The 20,253-nt window shown below is 36.7% G+C and overlaps 1 protein-coding gene and 1 long non-coding RNA gene across 4 annotated transcripts in view; both read right to left on the reverse strand.

Annotated features, from left to right (window-relative positions):
• The window catches only part of kdm6a (lysine (K)-specific demethylase 6A), a 53,525-nt gene extending 46,379 nt beyond the window's left edge, over positions 1-7,146 (reverse strand). For all 3 annotated transcript variants that reach the window (XM_049484557.1, XM_049484558.1, XM_022680593.2), the window contains exons 1-5: positions 6,644-7,146; positions 6,417-6,480; positions 2,723-2,831; positions 1,925-1,974; positions 154-212 (exon numbers count right to left, since the gene is read on the reverse strand). In XM_049484557.1, the coding sequence (XP_049340514.1) occupies positions 154-212; positions 1,925-1,974; positions 2,723-2,831; positions 6,417-6,480; positions 6,644-6,819 (458 nt within the window). In that variant the 5' untranslated portion in view covers positions 6,820-7,146. The remainder of the gene's footprint in view (positions 1-153; positions 213-1,924; positions 1,975-2,722; positions 2,832-6,416; positions 6,481-6,643) is intronic.
• A 6,176-nt stretch (positions 7,147-13,322) lies between these two features.
• On the reverse strand, positions 13,323-19,251 carry LOC107197715 (uncharacterized). Its single transcript, XR_007441110.1, has 3 exons — positions 17,335-19,251; positions 15,376-15,509; positions 13,323-15,268 (listed from the first exon to the last, which is right to left on the reverse strand). It is a non-coding gene; the product is annotated as an uncharacterized LOC107197715 (long non-coding RNA).
• Positions 19,252-20,253: the final 1,002 nt, after the last annotated feature.

Consider the following 20,253-nt stretch of genomic DNA (forward strand, 5'->3'; position numbering starts at 1 on the left):
CATTCAAGGAACGATCATAAAAACTGGACTATGAAAACAGCTGATGTAGATTTTTGAGGATGCTTATTAACCATGCGATTAATAATGATAATACACAAACGCATTGTTACGTTGCACAAAGAACTGTATTTATGTTGAAAAAAATCTACTCACCACTGAAATGCGTTGTAATGGAAGTAAACCATCCCAAGACCATATAAAAATGCAGCATTCTAAAAAGAAGCAAAAGTCAATTAGAAGAAATATCACCTAACGCAAACTTCAATCTGGGCCTGAATCCAGATTTTTATTTTTATTTAAAAATTCATTTTAAAAATATCTATTGCAACAAAATTTAGAATATAACAGTTTCAAACAATTAGTAGAAACAAAATCTAAAAACCTTTGTCTATTGATTTTTAATAAAAAAAAGTTACCAAAATATAAAGCATGTAAATATCAAAATAAATAACAGTATTTTTCGTACTACAGAGTGCGAAAAATCCTTACATTTTCCCAAAAATCGTCAGTGCGTTTTTTTAATCCGGTGTGCTTTGGTGCTTCAAGGTGTAAGTAGCAGTAAAGCCACTCTGCTGAAGTACAGTGTTATACAGGAGTTTCTGTTTAGTTCTCCAGCACCAAGGCTGGAGCAGTATTAGCATTAGCCGCAAACTGCAGCGCTAGCTCTTACGCTGTTTAGAGAGGAGTATTTTGGCCTGTAGTCTGTGTGTTTGCAGTCTGGTGTTAAAACAATAAACAGAGGAAATGTCATATTGGATCACTGACTTCTGAAGAATTGTTGCGATTTTAATATGAATATACAGTTTTTGTTTTTAAAATTCAGACTATAAATAATAATAATTTAGATGCGACTATAACTCAGACACAGTGTCATTTTCACAATTGCTTCTTTCCTTTGCTTGAATGCAAACATCTAATGCTAATTTAAAATGAAAACATTTACGTAGACGAAAGTGGAACAATGAAAGTGAAGAAGTGAATTACCGCACAAGGGAAAAGACAAGAGTCAAACCGAAAGCCACTGTGGTTTTCATCCTTTAAAAGAACTTTACTATCAAACCAGCTAAACAATAACTGCTATTTTAAACAGGTGTTTCAGTAGCACTAGACACGGTGTCCCCAGCGTTATAGTTAATGATGGATGGATTCACAATATTTCGCTTGTGATTTAATCGATATAAACCGTCTGTACCAGTACACATTCACAAGTTTTGCATTCATATTTTTGTTTAGTGTGTATATATACACCGTGATAGGATGCAGCCCCTGTGCAACAAGTCCAGTCGTGAAATTTCTTGACTACAAATTATTCCACAGCCAACTGTCAGTGATATTAGAACACAGTGGAAGAGACTGTGAACAACAGCAACCAATCACAGACCTCCAAACTTCATGTAGCTTCAGATTAAATCAATTACAAGACTGCAGAGCTTACAGGAATAGGTTTCCACAATCAATCAGCTTTACCCAAGCATTTCCAAATAAAACACAGGTGAGCAATATAGTGGCAATACAGAAAGATATATAGAACAGAAAGTACAGGTGTCTGTACAGCAGTAAATTAAAATGTATCTTTCATTTATCTTACGATATGTCAATAATGTAACTATCGTGACAGGCCTTGATTTTACTCTACTTTTTTTAAGCACAGTTAATGTGAAAGGTCTTTATGACTGAACTTTCTCTAACTGTGGACAGAACAGTTTATGAAAAATGGTTCACAACAAAGCACAACACTCCACAGCCCAAACATCCAGACACATCATAATTACTCCACACAGCAACAAGCACTCTCACTCCCACCCAAGACCCTCTACCTCCACCCAGCAACCTCAGCCAGCCACTCCTGACCCAGGAGTGATACAACATCAAATAAATCAATCAATTTCCCTCGCAGCAAAATCAATTTTCCTACAAATCTCACCTTCCAGTAATCCGACTGTAAACTGTAGTACCTCTGGTATGCAGATAATGCTGAAAGAGAGAGAAACAAACAAAAAAGAAAAAACAAATCAACATGATTCAAAGCACAACTGAAATTTCAACAAAATAGCCACATAATAGCCAAATAATGATAATCATAACTGAACAAAGCAATTGAACCTGTTACTATAATGAATTTGCTGACATACCATAAAATTATTAATTTGATTAATTTAGCTGACCTCAATATTACCCACTGTTTCCTTAAAAAAGGGAAATTCTATTAACATGAATAAGCCAACATGTCCAAATTTACATTTACATGACTCTTGCAAAGTGTGTTATTACCCCTTAATAATATAACTGTACCTGTGGTATATTAAAGTCTTAAAATGACAATATCATAACTTACCACAATATTTTTTTGTACTTATGATATTTTACGTATTTACATTACACTTTCTATATATTCTTAATAATTCCAAGTACATGGATTTTTAAAATAGTGTTATTGCATAGTAATATATCATAGTATCACTGGAATAATACTGTCTTTAAATTACTATCATTATCACAATAATTTATGTGACAATATATCATCCTACACACCTAATGATATAAGCCATGTGTTATATTTCTTATTTCTTTAGAATATTTGAAATTATTTAATGTCTAAATATTCTTAACTTAAAGGCATTCTACTGTTTTAAAATGACAATATCTCAGACCAATTATTGTAACATGCCTAAGAGCAATGAACCCAAAACAAATAACTAAAAGGATCTGAAGAGTGTCTCACCTTTAGGGTAATCTTCTAGTAAAAGGTTGAAATGCCCCAATTGGCAAAACACCTCAGGTTCAACTTTTCCTTCAGCTTTTAGGATGTAGGCATCATAGCAGCGAATGGCCTAAAAATGAAGTGAAAATACAAAGAGTTATATGAGTCATGGCATAGAAGAACCATTAATTGATTTAATAAGGAGTTTTCGTAAAAATGATGCAGTCGCCCAATGACCAGTGCTTTAACAACAGAGCCTCCATACATGTAGAGTGGACTATACTACTATTAGTTTATATGTCAATGTTTTTGAACACCCTTTTTAATGAAACAATTCAACTACTTTAAGCTGCATCCACTGCTGACACAGAAGGGTAAATGCACACCAGAGCTTGTCCAGCCCCTGTAGAAAATTATTACCAATAGAAAAGGACTCTCTGGATGGCACTATGCATAATGCCAATAATGGGATATAGGGATATAAAGCCACAAGCATTGAGCTGTGGAGTATTTCCTGGACAGTAGTGACCGTAACTTTAAACAAAAGCAGGATAAACTCTTTTTTTTTAAACACTTGATTTCAGAAGAAACAATGAACGAGAAAGTGTAAATGCAACTAAATGCTTTCTGTAGAAATTCCCACAGGTGTAAAACACTATCATTGCACTACAAAAATTACCCATGCACCCTTACCCAGGCATTTACTGGTACTTAATTGTAAAAGGGTTAAGTGTGAACACAGCAATTTTCCTGCATCAGACCTGGTGTGATACCAGGGTAATTACCAGGAGGACTGTGAAAAGAAGCTGTTACGTTAATGAACAGTGGTCTCGATGACTGTATGGCCACTACAGTGCAAAACAGCACAGCGAGCAATATGAAATGTTTTCCGATTATTTTTTTTAATAATTATTTAACTAACTACCAGAAAAAGAAAAACTAAAAAATTTCCTTTCAATACAACTGTACAGCTAAGTTAAGGGCCTGCACTGGACCAGACTTTAAAAGGTCAAAAAACAGATGATGTGCACATAATTGTGCATTTCTATTACAGCTAGGAGTTTGTAAACAAACAAAAAAATCAAACAAATAAATATATCTTAGAACCATTTTTAAGCAGATGTAAATACTAGTGTACTCAAACACAGCTGGCTAATATGACAGAAGAAACAAAGAGAAAGAGGCAGGCTACTCAACAAAGTTCTTAAATAGGGAGCGGTCCACCTGCTACAAACACTGCAAGTTAGACAATGATTAACATTAAAATGCTGCTCTATACTAATGAACGTAGCTACTTAGCAAGCTTTAGCTATACAATGCCAACAATACTGCAATCAGGGTGTGTGGGTTAAAATAAAATATATATCTCCTATATAAACAGGTATAGTTAGCTAGACAGCCTTTACAGAGGAAGAGGAAGACTTTGTTTTAGGGTTTCTTTTTCCATCCCTAACCTTAAAAGATGTAGGTTAGCTAAAGCAACCAAAAAATAGTTAACATTATTCAAATTTCTTTGCCATCAGGGAGGTTGTGCTCTCTTATTTTGAATTAAATGTTCAGGTTTCTATTAAAATCACCAGTTACAGATATCTATATTTACTTTAACACTGCTTTTCTGACCAGCAAAAAAACGCTTTTAATTCCAATTATATTCTTACTAGTAGGGGTGTGCCATATCGTATGGATTATGTTTTTAGGGCCATATATCTCACCCTTTCTTACTAGCTAATCAAAATTCGAATTTAGCTAGTTAAGTTACCTAAACATATATTATAGCTAAGCTAAATATATTTAAACTGCACATATCGGAAATGCACAAATGCACTACTACCACCTCTAGATAGCTAGTTAGCTTACCTGTAACTGGAAAACTAAAAATCTGTACACTGAAGCAAAGCATGGTAGCACCCCAGCTAATGTGGAAGAGCAAACACCTTTTCCCTTCATGTTATGAGTTTTTACTGGTTAGAAATAATGAAAATATGTTATATATTGTTATATTTTCATCACTAGAACAAAAGTCATGTCTGAAAGGGTTAAGGCCAACAGGACTCGCCACACAAGTGTTTATCATCACTGCTAGCTCACCAATTTTGCACTGACACCCCTTTAGTTATTACAGAAACTTGCATAAATAAGCCACAAACGACTCAAAATAGCTAAAATGGCTAGGGAAATATGTTAATACACCTTCCACTAGCAAAGCACATCTCTAGCTACGTTAAGTAACGATAACGTCAGCTAGGCTAGCTGGTAAGCTATAAACTAATGTGGCTAGCTAGTTAGCTAGGTTACGTCTCTGATAAGTAAAGCAGCAGCTCCAGCAAAACAATAGACAATAAGTAGATTTAATGTAAAAACTGAAGACCCAGAATAAATAATACTGTCTTGTAAAAAATACTCGGACATATAGACACAAAAATTAAGACAGATAAACTCAGTTTAGCAAAGGCTAACTAATTCTCTCTGTGTGGGGAGTGATAGCAGAACGCTGAGGGCACTTCAGAGCGGAGTGTCTGTGTGTGTGTTCACTTATAACTCTAACTAGGTTAGCTAACTAACAGTTAAATACTGTGTTAGGTTAGCTAAGCTAGCGCTGCTGTCATTTAAGGCCAACAGGACTCGCCACACAAGTGTTTATCCTCACTGTTAGCTCACCAATATTGCACCGACACTCCTTTAGTCATTACAGAAACTAGCACAAGCCACAAACGACTCGAAGTGGCTAAACTGGCTAGGGCCATATGTCCACACACCTTCCACTAGCACAGCACATCTCTGGGTTAAGTAGCTAGATTAACGTTAACGCTAGCTAGGCTAGCTGCTGAGCAATAAACTAAGGCTGCTAAGTTAACTAGCTAGCTAAATACGTCTCTGATTAGTGCAGCAGCAGCTCCAGCAAAACAGTAGACTGTGAAGACCCAGATAAGACTGTTTGTAAAATAAGATATAATATAACAGAATAATAACATAAGAATAAGACTGTTTGAAAAAAAATAAATACTCGAGACATACAGACACAAAAATTAACCCTTAACATGTCTTGTCCCGTATAACTTACAGGCTACAGGTGTAGTTAATACAACCACATTTTTCATGCTGTAAAATAACTTATTTACATTCTGAAAATTTGAGGGCTATAAAATCTCCTACAGGACACTTGGTCTGGACTCTGCCAGTTCACTCTGTACTTCACTTAATAATTCCAGATCAGTAACAGGAATCAAATCCAAATCCTGCATTTTACCCAAACTAGACAATCATAACGAAACTAAAGGTTTGGAGGACACGAACTGTTTGATTTGTATTTTTAGGAAAATACTTCATTTTAAAAATTCATTTTTAATCAAATATCAAATATACAATTTCATTTTTTACTCATTATATTTTGACATTAGCTGACTACTTTTTTATTTAAATATATTTTCAATGACAATTATAAATATCGTTTTTAGTAATGTCCCTTAATAAACATGAAAGCTTTTTATGTAATGCTTAAATTGAATTTTTTTTAAAGATTTAAGTTAGTGGTGTAATGTCAAGCAGAAAATTGACAAAAATCCCGGCCAGTTAAGGGGTTAACACAGATAAACTCAGTTAAGCTAAAGCTAGGTTAACTCTTTCTCTCTCTATCTCTCTCAGTGGGGAGTGATAGCTGAACGCTGAGTGCACTTCAGAGCGGAGTGTGTGTTCAGCTATAACGTTAGTTAGTTACCTTTAACAGCAAGGCCTTCGTTCTGGCGCCATCTTCATGAAGCCTCTGAAATCCAAACAGTGAGCTGCAAGTAGAGGACAACACACACACATAAGCGCGCACACACACACAGGCGGTTCCGTGTTACTTTAGTTGCACTGCGTTGTTTCTTTTTCACGACTTTTGCACAGAAGCGCTAAATAAAATCAGACAGCCAGAGTCGGGCTGAAACTCAGGGTTTATCGGACCTGTCAATGGCGACCAGGCGCTCCCTCTCCTGCGCGCTGAGCTTTGGAAAGTCCTCTTCGGTTTCACTCGCTTTTCGCGCCGCCATTTTCTTTTCCTCATCATCATCGCCAGCAGCGCCGAGGCTCGGAGCAGCAGCGCAGGCTGCAGCGGCCAGCGACACCCCGCACGATTTCATAGGGCAAGCGGGGCGAGCGGGGGAGGAACTCGGCCAGATTAGTCTACCAGCGCCGCCGGCACGTCCGCGCCGATCCCAGACCCGAAAGAATAAGGTGGCAAATCCGTCAGGAAAAGAGACTCTCCTTCAGCAGCAGCTCCTTCTTTCTCACATTGTTTTCCGCGCAAATTCCTCTCCTACTCCCAGCGGTACTGCAGCGGGCGTGCAGGCCGACAACCGCTCCGGTTTCCGCGAAGAACCGTTAGTGTCGCTACGGTAAAGTTGGCCCTCGCTCTCCAGCTCAAACTTGTTATAATTGTGTCACTCAAGCGAACCCACGCCGTCGCTTCGGGAACGCCTCCTCCGCCGCCGCAGCCAATGGTGAGCCGTGTACGCGGACACGTGACCGGCCTTGTCTCGGGATCCCTCTTTTTCATAAACTTTAAAGGGGGAGGGTAAAAAACAAACCCTCAACTTTACGCTCTCCGCTCGCCCTCTCCGATTGGCCAACGCGGCTGTATTATGATGACGCTACGCGGCCTTGAAAGGTTTCATTGGCTGAGACGGTTGTCAATCCAAAGTCTCAACTATACACAGAGACGCTGATAGGCTGCGCGCTGGGTGCAGTTGCCAGTTCCGCTTATTATAAACGGTTTGTTTTCACTCCCTTTTTTTTACACTAAAGTTGTGTAGGTTATTGCATAATTCTTTTTTGCGTTTCTTTAAAACGTTTAAAAAACTAAACAAAAAAATACAATAAATGGAAAAGAAACCGATTTAAAAATCTTGGAAAAATGAAATACGTACCACTGTCTTTACACGCCAATTTATTTAAATTTATTGTAAAATATACGTTCTTTAAATATCAGAGGAAAGATTTTAGGATTTTCCAAAAATGTGAAAGAAATACAGTTGATAGATATATATTTATCTATTTTATTCTTGTATTTTTACTCTATTTTATTTAGTCTTTATATTTGTTGATTTTAAATTGCCCTTTGGGTGTAAACTGGACCACGGGAATACAAATTTCGTTCCACCTCATGTACCACACGTGATGTGAAATGACAATAAAATCTCTTTGAATCCTTAAACATGATAACAGGATATCTATATTAATAGCCATGCCACATGGATCATAGAGTGCTAAGCATCCATATGTGCTACTTCTGGGAACTGCGCAAGCACTGACCTTTTTATGGTTTCTTATAACCTCTATAATATTTATTGTAGGCTTCCAAAAAGCCTACTTTTTTCGTTTCTTTATACATTTGCTTTATTTTGTCTTTTTAACTATCAAAAAATAACACACTAGGGTAATTTGACAAAGTAGAACATATTGTCAGAACACCGAAATGGATTGAGAAATAAATAATGCCCGTCCACTATAGTCCATGGACAGAAGTAAAACAAGGTGTAAGAGGCAGGTCATATAAGGTGATAAAATCAAAGCCAAAGAAGCACTTACAAGTATAAGTGATTATTTCTTCTGATTTTTAGTATTTGTTCTCATTTTACAGTAAAAAAAAAAAGGTTTGTCAGAGGTTGTCCTAATACAATCATGCAAAAATACTGGGTACCCCTGGACAAATGACACATTTTGTTTATTTTTTTAAGTGTAAATATGTGAATAAATTCTCTACAGTAAACAAGCACCATGTAAAACTGGCTATGCAATTAAGACATAATTCTTTTTAATTTACTGAATTCAACAGAAAAAACATTGACTTTGTAAAGTCTTTACTATTTTCTTCATGAATGTAGAAATGTAAGCCAATAAAGCACATTTTAGTTTTGTTTAATGTACATTAAAAAAAAGGTTGATGGTCAATTTATGGTTATTCACTAAAAAGGCTCATTTACTCATACTGTAACAGACAGATGTTTTTGTGTGTGTGAAAGACATCTCAAATATGTCAACTTTACAGGGGAATAAAAAAAAAAATCCCTTTCAGTGCAAAACTATTTTGGAGCATTTCTCTTACATTTTGACAATCTAAAGAAAGACAATTTTCCATTATGTCAAAAAGTGAGAACTGCCAAAAATTGACATTTCATGAAACCTAGAATTGGATTTGAATGAAAAGGTTGAGGTGGAGGCCAAGGCCAAGAAATCATCTGCACTTACGTATAAAACAAGGGCCAAAGGCTGACAGGAACATTAATAAGGCATTTTATTATGTAATGGCCAAATATATTTATCATTTTACATCGTGGCCAACACCATTCTGGTCTGATTGTTTGCAGACAGGAAGATCGTAAAAAATAAACTGCCTTGATTTGTGAGCCAGAAAAAACTCAGGCAGGAATATGTTACTGAAACCTCCCTGAGGAAAAGTTAAGATACTTATAATAACAGTTGCTTTTTTTATCTTGAATAAAAAGGGCAGTTTTACAGCACTATGGATTCATGCAGTGCACAAAGGGGAAAGCTGTACTGGATAAAAGGAAGGGCAAAAAAATAGCAGACATGGCAAACAATAGGGAATCAATAGCAAATAAGACTTATAGTCATAACAAAGACTAAAATCATTGGCAGGCAACAGTTGTGAGATTGAAGTGGGTGACTCAGCACTACCTAATATCATGTCTTTAGAATGAACACAAAACCGCCATCTGTGCTTATAGACATTTTCATCTCATTACACCACAATTCATGCTCACCTGCAAGCTCCTACCCTGGAAATCAACTTGAAATCAATATCATCCATTAAGTAAGCGGCTATCATCGATCTGAAAATGATTCTGTACACAAAGCTGACAGACGATGCAGTTTCGTTCCATGTAATCTCAGAACAATTAAGTAGAAAGTTAGACCTTATATTGAAGAAAGAGACAATTTATTTTACACTGAAATGTTGGAGTTTTGGAAGCATCTGATAGAGCCAGCATTGATATTTTTCATAACTATACTCTTAAATTTAAAGAGATTCAAATGTTCTTTATATGATGCCATATAAGCATCAGGTTTGGTTCCATAGAGAAACCTGGTTGATTGTGAAGAACATTTGCAGTGAAGGTTTTTTGATTCCCTTGTAGGCTCTGATCACTGGCTGTGAGGAATTTGCTTGTGTATTTCTTCCCAAAAATGCATTGGGTGAATTGACTATGCTAAACTGCCCCTAAGGTGTGACTGAATGGTTCTAGAGGTATCCCTGCATTGCAGACAATGATTTGGGTATGCCCTGGTCCCAACATTACCCTGACCAGCAAGAAAAATGATGTGGAAATAGATGGATTACTATTCATTAAATGCAGTTCTTTAAACGTTGAATTTAAAGTAATATGAGTGGAAAGTTAGAAGAGGGTGGATCTGTGCCATTATGTTCTGTAATACACAGAAGCCTTAATTGGGACCCAGCAATTGCATTTCCTCTTTTGGAGAAAAGATGTGCTGATCAAAATGTATTGAGATGGATAGATTTCCATTCACACTGTAGGCCTATATATACAGCTCTGGAAAAATAAGAGACCACTCAAAAATTATGAGTTTCAAATCAAGCTGAACTGCTTGAATTTTTTCACTGATTCAGAAACTGAAGTGGTCTCTTAATTTTTTTTCTAGAGCTGTACAGCCCAAAAACTTTTTGTTTAAAGTTATCAGATTACTGATTACTCCTTTAAAAAGTGATTTTAAAAGTAACTAAGTTACTTTACAAGTTACTTTATTAGTTACTTTAAGCAGCTGCACACACCACGTCCCGCCCCCTTAACATAAAAATTATAACCAGTTTTGCCAATACTCCCTTTATTGGAAAAAGCATTTTTAACAGCATCAATGTATCTCTAGACATTTAAAGTTGAACTATTTCCTGAAAAAAAAAAAAATCATAAAAATAAAAGACCATTTCTCTTGAATTAACTTAACATAAATAATTTTTTTTATAAAAAATAAAATATGGTCTTTCTTGATTTCACTTAACAAATACTTGTTTTTATAAAAACATATATAAAATATTGAAAGTCTTTCTTGACCTGACATGTTTAACACTAAAACTGAACATTGAACCTGTTGTTCTCTGCAGGGCAGCAAGGAGTGGTTTTGTAAAACACACCCATGTATATGGTCTAGGCTAGGGATCACATATGCGGACTGCGGTCCGGGTCCGGACCCAGACGTTGTCCAATGCCGACCCAAACCGATAAACTACTGAGAAGGATTTAATTCTGACAGTGTTCATTTAAAGCACCGGAACTTTTCTTGTCTTTACGGTATACGCGCTCTGCAGCACGGGAAACTTGAAGACCGTGTGGTGTAAAATCTTCAAACGCTCTCCTCTGCCAATCAGATCTGTGCAGACCGCTGCCCTGGCTAGTGAATTGGGACGCGACCGGGAAAAACCGAGATAGGGAGCCCGAGAACGGGCGGAAAGACACGCCGAGCGCTAGAGAGAGAGCGAGAGACAGGGGAGAAAGCGAGACGCGCGTGATTGGGGGAGAGCAGAGGGGGATGGGGAAGGGAATACGGTGTGTGTGTGTGTGTGTGTGAGGTGGAGAGAGAGAGTAACACACAGTGACTTGGATAAGTAACTTTAATCTGATTACTGCATTGGAAATAGTAACGCGTTAGATTACTCGTTACTGAAAAAAAAGAGTCAGATTAGAGTAACGCGTTACTGACATCACTGCTTGGGACCCTGTGTCAGCGTGAGGCTGCCGTAAAAAAAAAGCCTTTTTAATTTATTTAGACAGCAGTCATATTCATATTGTTCTACCCAGCTACTGATGCATGTGTAACTCTTTACAATCAGGGTAAAAAATAACAGTACTTATGACTGTAATAAACATTAAGTGGTAATGTCTCAATTAATAATTAATTGACACCAGTTCAGATATTATTTAACATTTCTAAATTGTAATGCTTAAGAAATTTGTAAATAAAGATGAATTGAGATATCAGTTTTAACATTTTGTAGGAATTAATATCTTAACTAGTGTCATAATAATAATTAGTTGAGGCATTCTAACATAAGTATGGTTAAACATAAATTAATTGTAAAGTGATACTGATGCATCTGAGGCCAAATATCTTAAAGCAGGATTCCTCTACTGTAATTGTATATTTTGGTTTGTAGTAGACAGATTTACCTCAAACCAAAAGGATAGGTATGTGGTTTTAGCAGGTGTCCACTTCTGTCATAATCAAGTGATCACCATGAATTTATTTTGAAAGTTACATTTTTTGTAGCTTGTATTGTTTTCCTTTTCAAATTTCATATTGTTTTTACTGACCATTTTTACTGAAAGATGTTACTGATCTCTATGTATCACATGCAGAGGGGGAACATAAAAAAAGTTTTAGATTTGATTTGCTCACTTGGCATTTTTTGAAAGGCAAAATAATGTAGTAATATGCTCAAAATGATGTAACTTAAATATATAATTGTATTAAATTATGGTCCTCCAACCTCTGTGGAGTTGTGGGTGCTAATTAGTAATTTGAACAAGTATTTCTAATAAAACAGATGTTTTATTAATGTATGATTTATGTTATTGGATGGTCTCATGGAACCTGGTAAGACAAGCAGACTGTTTTTCTAGTGTGTATGCTGACCTCGGACAGTACTTCTGAAATGCTAATGCTTATCTTTTGGACTTGGATTCATTTGATTCTTATTTTTTAAAGCATCAGAAAGTTATCAGTATACTTCTGTATGCAGGGCTTAATTTTGCACATGTAAATCCCAAACCTTTAATCGTTTTAAAAGTTGTATATAGATATTTCTCTAGCGGTGTATTATGCTGTTGTATGTACTTCAAATAAATATTCAAATTTCTAGCATTATTTGTGTTTATTAACTAGTTGTGTTTTTTGTGTAAATATAAAAACCACTTACGTACTAAAAGTCATAGAAAAGGATTAGGCTTTGTTTTCCTTGACTTTTGCCGCTTGCACTGTATGTGGATCAGAATTTTGCCAGAGTTGCACAGACAATTGTAGACAGACGCCACCGGTCACAATAAATTTGAATGAATAACCTTCAATAATAAATTCCTGGCCAATACATTGAGGTAACACTTCATGATCAGCCTCAAACCTACTATCCCATGACTTGTATAAGTAATGTCAGTGTAATTCCTAAGTGGTCAAACATCACATAGAGGAGAGTTGTTGAAAAATTACACTTTGGTTTTAAGTATAACAAAAAGGTGTAACAACACTGAGAGCCTTTGTATATTACCAGATACATTATTTATATAAATTCAATTAAAGGAATAACTTTCACTGAAATACAAAACTGAAATTGTCCTGGGAGCTGACATGACCTTATCAATCTTATCATATTTGGGAATATGAGACACATGGGATAATCAGCTTTTAACTTCAGAACATTTCTGTTCATTACATTAATAATAAATCAATAATTTCTGATTGATTCTTTCAGTGTTTAGCTGCAGTGTTAAAAAAAGTGGTTGAATGTGGGCATCAAATCCACATTTAATAAAATATTAAAATTAATTTTTTTCCATAAACACATTAAGAAACTTAGCGATAGTGTGATCAAATAAACAGACACAAGTGATAGCAATAAAAAAAAACATTTATTGACAAAGAAATGTAGAGTCATTAAACAAAATTAAGAACAGTTATAAAAAAAAAAAAAAAAAAATTGTCCAAACCTCTTTTGAGTAAGCACAAAGGAGACAGCGGCAAAGAAAATTCTCTCAGAAAGAGCGATAGAAACCTTGAGAGGAACCCATCCTCCTTGGGTCAATACACAAATTTAAAAAATGTAAAAATCTGAAAAAGACAGAGCATAAACATTAAATGAAACAAAAATATATACAATGCAAATATAAAATCCCGTATAAAGACATACAATTAATAAACAATGTAATACCAAGCTGCAAGAAAATCAAATAAAAATATATATATAAATATCAGAATTAAGTACAGAAAGATTAATAGTGAAATAGTAAAAGGCGAGTACAATATTAATTTATTAAAGCACTAAAAGACAAACGTTAAAATGTTTTTAATGAATATAAGCCCAAAATAAGACTAAAACACCAATACAATAACCATTAATAAAGCAAGTAACTAAGCAATAAAAGAAATATATACAAAAAGTGTATGGATTAAAACACTAACAGTATACTACATAAAGATAAATACAGTTAAGTAATTAATAAACATCAAAAGATAAACAATATCAAGATAAAAGGATTAAAGCCTTAAGTACATGAACACAAATACAAAACAGGAAGCAATTAAAAGCATACAATACACAAAACGATTAAAACATTTATATAGTTTAAGAAAATCATTACCTTTTTAAAAGTATGGAATCAATGGCTTTGTTAATACCTGCTATTTTCCTTAGGTGTGTTTTATAAAAAAACCCTCTGAACTAGAGAATAGAGCTGGGCGATATCGCAAAAAAAATCGTAGATTTTTTTTTTTTTAACCAATTTTCGATTTAAATCAATTTTTTTCCCCTACTAAAAATCAAACTAAAGATGATAAAGAAATGGTTAAAACTAGTTCTTATTTAATTTGTTTACACTTAAAATGTTCCCTTAAATGCAATAGAAATAAATAAAATGGTGCCCTTTTTTGATAAAACTTACAAAGTAGAAAATAGAAAACAAGTACAATTTAATATGCTCTTAAGTAAATACTTTTCCCTACTGGGCTAGAATTGCAAAACAAAGCTTTTAAATAAGTGCCAGTGTTCTATAAAATGAGATGATCTTTTCTCATGAATATGCAACACATCTTAACTTGTACTGCATACAGAACCTGGTACACGGTTGGAAGATGTGCCAGGGACAGTTCCTTGTTTAACGTTGAATGGTAAACTAGTGCTGCTGCTGAGTTCATTACTATGGTAGCAGCACTTCTCCCGCTACATGCTTCTGTTTAAGGTATAGTGATAAATTGGTTCACCTTTCAGCGAGGACCTGTTTGGTCTACGTCCGCAAAACCGAACCAACTCCAGATCACGGAGCTAGTTGCTCTTAAGCTCCGCCGTCATGTGTTTTGTGTATGTGTGTGTGTGTGTTTGTGCGCGCACGGGAGGGAGGGAGGGAGGTATGGAGGGAGCTAGCTAAGCTCACTCTGTGCCCACAGTGGAGCGTCTGTGGTGAAAATGAAAACTCAGAGAAAATCGATTTTCATAAAAACACAGTCCTTAACTGTAATTTCGAATTAATCTATACAATCGATTAATCGCCCAGCTCTACTAGAGAACACTCTAAACTAGAGATTGAAAATATAGATTTTATTATTATTATTACTGTTGTTTTATATGGTACCTGACTGAGGTGTGCCTGATGTGGTGGCTGTGTCGTGGTGTATACTTAGCCAGGGGTCGTAGAGCAGATGGTGGAGAGATGATCTGAGACTTCTTTGAGGTGATCTCTGTGCTGGTGTTGAAGGGTCACCTCTCACACACAGCAGGATGATTCCTATCTGCAACACTGTGGATGATTTGGCCTCATGGGTAAACCACTCATGAGGAAGGTCCTGAAAAGTAAATTAGAGCCAGTGACTGAGCGTTAAGGAATGTTTTTGACCTGAATCTCTATTCAGTAATGGTAGCTTCTACAAAGAAGTTCACTGAAAACCCATACCAGAAGAACAGAAGATGAAGGCGTGGTTCCTAACTGTACATCTGAACCAGGATGTCCTATGGCTTGAGGTCTCAGTGCAGAACCGCTCTGGCATGGACCTCAATCACGCCTTCGACTAGCTGCCTTAGAAGTACCTGTAGAGTACACAGAGCACATTATAGTAAAGTTAAATTGGTTGAAATTTATCCCAACATTTGCAATACTTGGGATTGTCGTCATGCTGCCACGTTCAATAAAAAAAATATGTAAGTACCTACAGAGTGTAAGAAACAGACAGAAGGAAATTACAGTCGCTATAGAACAGGCAAACAGTTATCCAGTGGGTAGCTGCTACATTAAGGGTGAAGAGAGAAGAGTGTTCAGGTACCTAACGATTTTCCAATGATTTCACAGTTGCAGACAAATTTCCAGAGTCAGGATAAAATCACCAGAGTCTGGCTAGAGTCGAGCTGCAGTTGCGTTGCGGTCGTGTCATCTCAATCGTTAAGTGTAAGGTGGTTACGATTGAAAGTTTTAGTCAGTTGGGTTTGGGTACTGGTGCTCCGATAAAATCAACTGTGTTTATTTTTTTCAACAACAAACATGATTTACCACCTGAGAAACAATAAGCACCCAGCAAAATCCTCCCAGTGCACTGCAGACACTCAGTACAATTAGCAACAGCACTGCCAACACATTTCAGTGTGTGTTTCCGTCCCTTAATTAGTTCCCCAGTAAGTCAGTCATACGAACAAATAGAGTAATAATATTAAGCTATTAATGTATTAACATATATATTCATCATCTTACATTTTTAAACTACTATTTTTTAGGCTAACTTTTGTAAAATGCATATAAGCCGGGCTGCCTCAGCGTACTCTGAGAATTGTAACAATGTTTCTGTCTAATATTTTATTTTATATACAGTTTTTAGTTTTGATTTGGTATGTTTTTAAATCATTGTTTCAATAATAATTCATTTATTAAAAAAACATAAGGGACAACTTGGATGTGTTCCTTTTTTTTTTCCAGTGCTTCAGCTGGAGCTCCAGGACACTGAGGATGTTGTGTCTTTTGGAACTGGGCCTGATTTTACAGAACAGAAACACAACAGTTACTGTAGTGCTGTACCAATAAAGTATATCTACAGGTCTACTTTAAATAAATAAAACTAACCGACATAAAATAGAATGAATAAAATATAATTTTTATAGCACACAGGCCTGCATGAAAATGTTCAGGACATCCAGAATGGCAAGTATTTAAAAACACGGTCCAGTGTTAATTTTTAGTAACATGTTTAAAGTCTATACTATCTAAAATTACAACACACCCTGTGAGGTTAGCTCTTTACATAGCTTTTGACCAGCATAGGTAATGTTTATTTCTGGATGATCAGCTGGACTCAGCAGGGCCAACATTAGTAGCCTAGTCTTTTAAAATTAATTAACTAAAGTTTTAAAACCCATCAAGTCCAGTAACAGCTGTGTTTATTTGGTTTTTAAAGTCACTGGTTAGCTGCGGGTGTAACTTTACAGACCGCGATCTCAGTTCACAATTATGCAGCCACACATCTTATAAAATCTCCTGCTCCTAACCAAATATCCAGCACAACAAACCCAGCTTTAAACCCAAACCATCGATGTATAAACAGAGACAGAGGAGAAGTTTTCTTTCAGTGTTTTCTGACAGAAACTGTGAGGATTAAAAAAAAAAAAAAAAAGAGTGTGTCTTTTTCACTCGTTCTTTAACGCTAACTTGCACGTACAGTGGATTCACGCGGTTAGTGCAAAATGCAGTGAATGCTGCGTCTCGCGCCTCGTGTTTCGGGTCAAAATAAACTAAACACCTTAGCTAATAATCATGGACTGCAGAAAACAAAGCCGGAGACATAACAAACGCTAGCTATGTAAGTTAGTTGTCTACCGGAGTTAGTTTAAGTGCCCGCACAGATCAGAACACAACATAACATCAGCTTACCTTTTCATGTCAAATCCACGACGAAAGCTTTTATAAAATCCAGTTTCAGCGTCTGTGGAATTGCACGCGCCCAAGTGCACAGCCACATCCCAAGCCAGAAGCCGGACGCGAGCTGCCAAAACAGTTGTACTTCAAATGAAGCGGCAGATCGCCGCTAATTTTGTCGGCGATCTGCGCATGCGCGAAATTTAAAAATTCGCGCATGCGCAGATTACCGCTAATTTTGTCGGCGATCTGCGCATGCGCGAAATTTAAAAATTCGCGCATGCGCAGATCGCCGCTAATTTTTGTCGGCGATCTGCGCATGCGCGAAATTTAAAAATTCGCGCATGCGCAGATTACCGCTAATTTTGTCGGCGATCTGCGCATGCGCGAAATTTAAAAATTCGCGCATGCGCAGATCGCCGCTAATTTTGTCGGCGATCTGCGCATGTGCGAAATTTAAAAATTCGCGCATGCGCAGATCGCCGCTAATTTTGTCGGCGATCTGCGCATGCGCGAAATTTAAAAATTCGCGCATGCGCAGATCGCCGCTAATTTTGTCGGCGATCTGCGCATGCGCGAAATTTAAAAATTCGCGCATGCGCAGATCGCCGCTAATTTTGTCGGCGATCTGCGCATGCGCGAAATTTAAAAATTCGCGCATGCGCAGATCGCCGCTAATTTTGTCGGCGATCTGCGCATGCGCGAAATTTAAAAATTCGCGCATGCGCAGATTACCGCTAATTTTGTCGGCGATCTGCGCATGTGCGAAATTTAAAAATTCGCGCATGCGCATGTTCCTGCATCCCACCTCCCCTCTCTTTTTTTTTTTTCGTCTTTTGGGAACACACCGCTAAAATTAATTTAGTGTAAATTAACTAAAAAAGGGTTTTGGTAAAAAGCCAGTTGACTTTTTAACATTAGCCAGATTTACCATACTTTAGTCTTAAAATACTTTAATTTCATACTTTAATAAGATACAGAAGTTAAACATCTACAAAAACGCTGCCGGATTAGACCGGAGTACCGAGAGGAGCTTTTTTAGTCCTGTTAGGTTTAACTACCGTTAGCTAACTGGCTCTTTCAGCTCTCAGTGAAACGAGAAGCTCGTGAATCAGCTCTTAAACAGCGCTGGGTGTATTGTTTCTGAACGAGCAGGTGCTGCTGCAGGTATAACGCTGTAAGATAGCTAACGTTAGCAAGCTAGCGAGTCGATTGAGCTAACTGTAGCTAATTAGCTTAGCCAGCCATTCTCCACTCGCTAGCTCGCTAACGTAAGCTATCTTACAGCGTTATTCGCCATTAACACGCTTTAAATAGTCTTACCACGCGGTAGCTTAGTATCATAATAAGACTGAACTACAGCGTGGTGTAAAAGCTGCTGATTGAGGGAGAAAAAAAACACCCTATGCTGGGAGCGAAGCCTTAAACAGCGCTGGGTGTTTTGTTTATGAACGAGCAGGTACTGCTGCAGGTAATCGAGCTAACTGTAGCTAATTAGCTTAGCCAGCCATCCTCCATTCGCTAGCTCGCTAACGTTAGCTATCTTACAGCGTTATTCGCAATTAACACGCTTTAAAATAGTCTTACCACGCGGTAGCTTAGTATCATAAAACCGCGTTTCACCGAGAGCTGAAACAGTCAGCTAACTAAATTACTCACCGGGACTAAAAGAGCTCCTCCGCGCTACTCTACAGCAGGGTAATCACTACTGGTGCTGTAGGCCCACCGCTCCGCCTGTTTTAGTGCCGCTGTTTTAAGACTGAGGGGCTTTTAATAAAACCAGAGTAAAGGGGAAACACAGTAAAAAGCAGCGCAGCGGACCTTCAGCACCAGAGTGAAGAAATATTGGATTATTTCGCCCAATATGAATAACTGTTCCCCATAAATCACAGCGAGACTTTAGACTCCCTGCAGACTCCATGCAGCTCCCGGGAAAAAGGGCGTCTATCTTGTTGTTACCGATTGAATCAGTGAAGCCACGACCATTCAAAACTAGGTTCGGGTTTTTTTGTTGCCCGAAAGGTTTTTAATGTGTTTTAATAAATTATTTATATATTATATTGTATTAAAACGTGTGTTATAAATGTGAATAATCATAATTTAATAGGAACGGTGAAATATATTATTTTAATTATATTAAATATCATGCCTCAAAATCTCAGATCTCCCCCTCTTTTCCAGTGACTTTGGTTTCTTCCAAAAGTCTGTTGATGAGAGGACGGGCGGGGCTGGAGTGGAGAAACAGGAAACAGTTTTTAACACACCTTGGGCTGGACACACTCAGTCACAGTTAAATAAACTCACTGACCATTTAGGAATCACTTAGACCAGAATTATAATAGAATAAACAATAAAATAATAAAATGTTATTTAAAATCTAAGAAAAAATCATCAGTGTCAGTGGATGTCTTTACACTACAATCCTCAAGTGTTTTTTTATTTTATATAAATTAACCTTTTTGCTGTGGCTCAAAACAAAAATGTGAATGTCCTACACTGTCCCATTCCTGAACTCAATCTCACTGAGAATTAAAAAATTGTAGAGTGCAAACATTAATGGCAACAAAAACTTGCAAAACACATTAAGAGAAATGTGGCAAATATCAGACACTGCATTCAGAACCCTCCATAATGTGCCCTTTAATCTATAATGTGCCCAGCAGATGACATGACTCTCTGGAGGAAGAGTGGAGAGACACACAGTCCACAAAATCTTACAGCACTTCATGCTTGCTTTGGCTCACATATTTTATGGAGATACAGATTATATTCAGATTTTTTGAGATACTGATTTTTGTGTTTTCGTTGGCTGTAATCCATAATCAACAACAACAAAAATTTAAGCTTTTATTTCTGTCATTGTTTATGTTTACTAGAGTAGCTGTACTAGTGCATCTCAAAATATTATAATATCATTGAAAGATACTTTTTAAT

Source organism: Astyanax mexicanus, chromosome 11 (assembly GCF_023375975.1).
Source record: "Astyanax mexicanus isolate ESR-SI-001 chromosome 11, AstMex3_surface, whole genome shotgun sequence".
NCBI lineage: Eukaryota > Metazoa > Chordata > Actinopteri > Characiformes > Acestrorhamphidae > Astyanax > Astyanax mexicanus.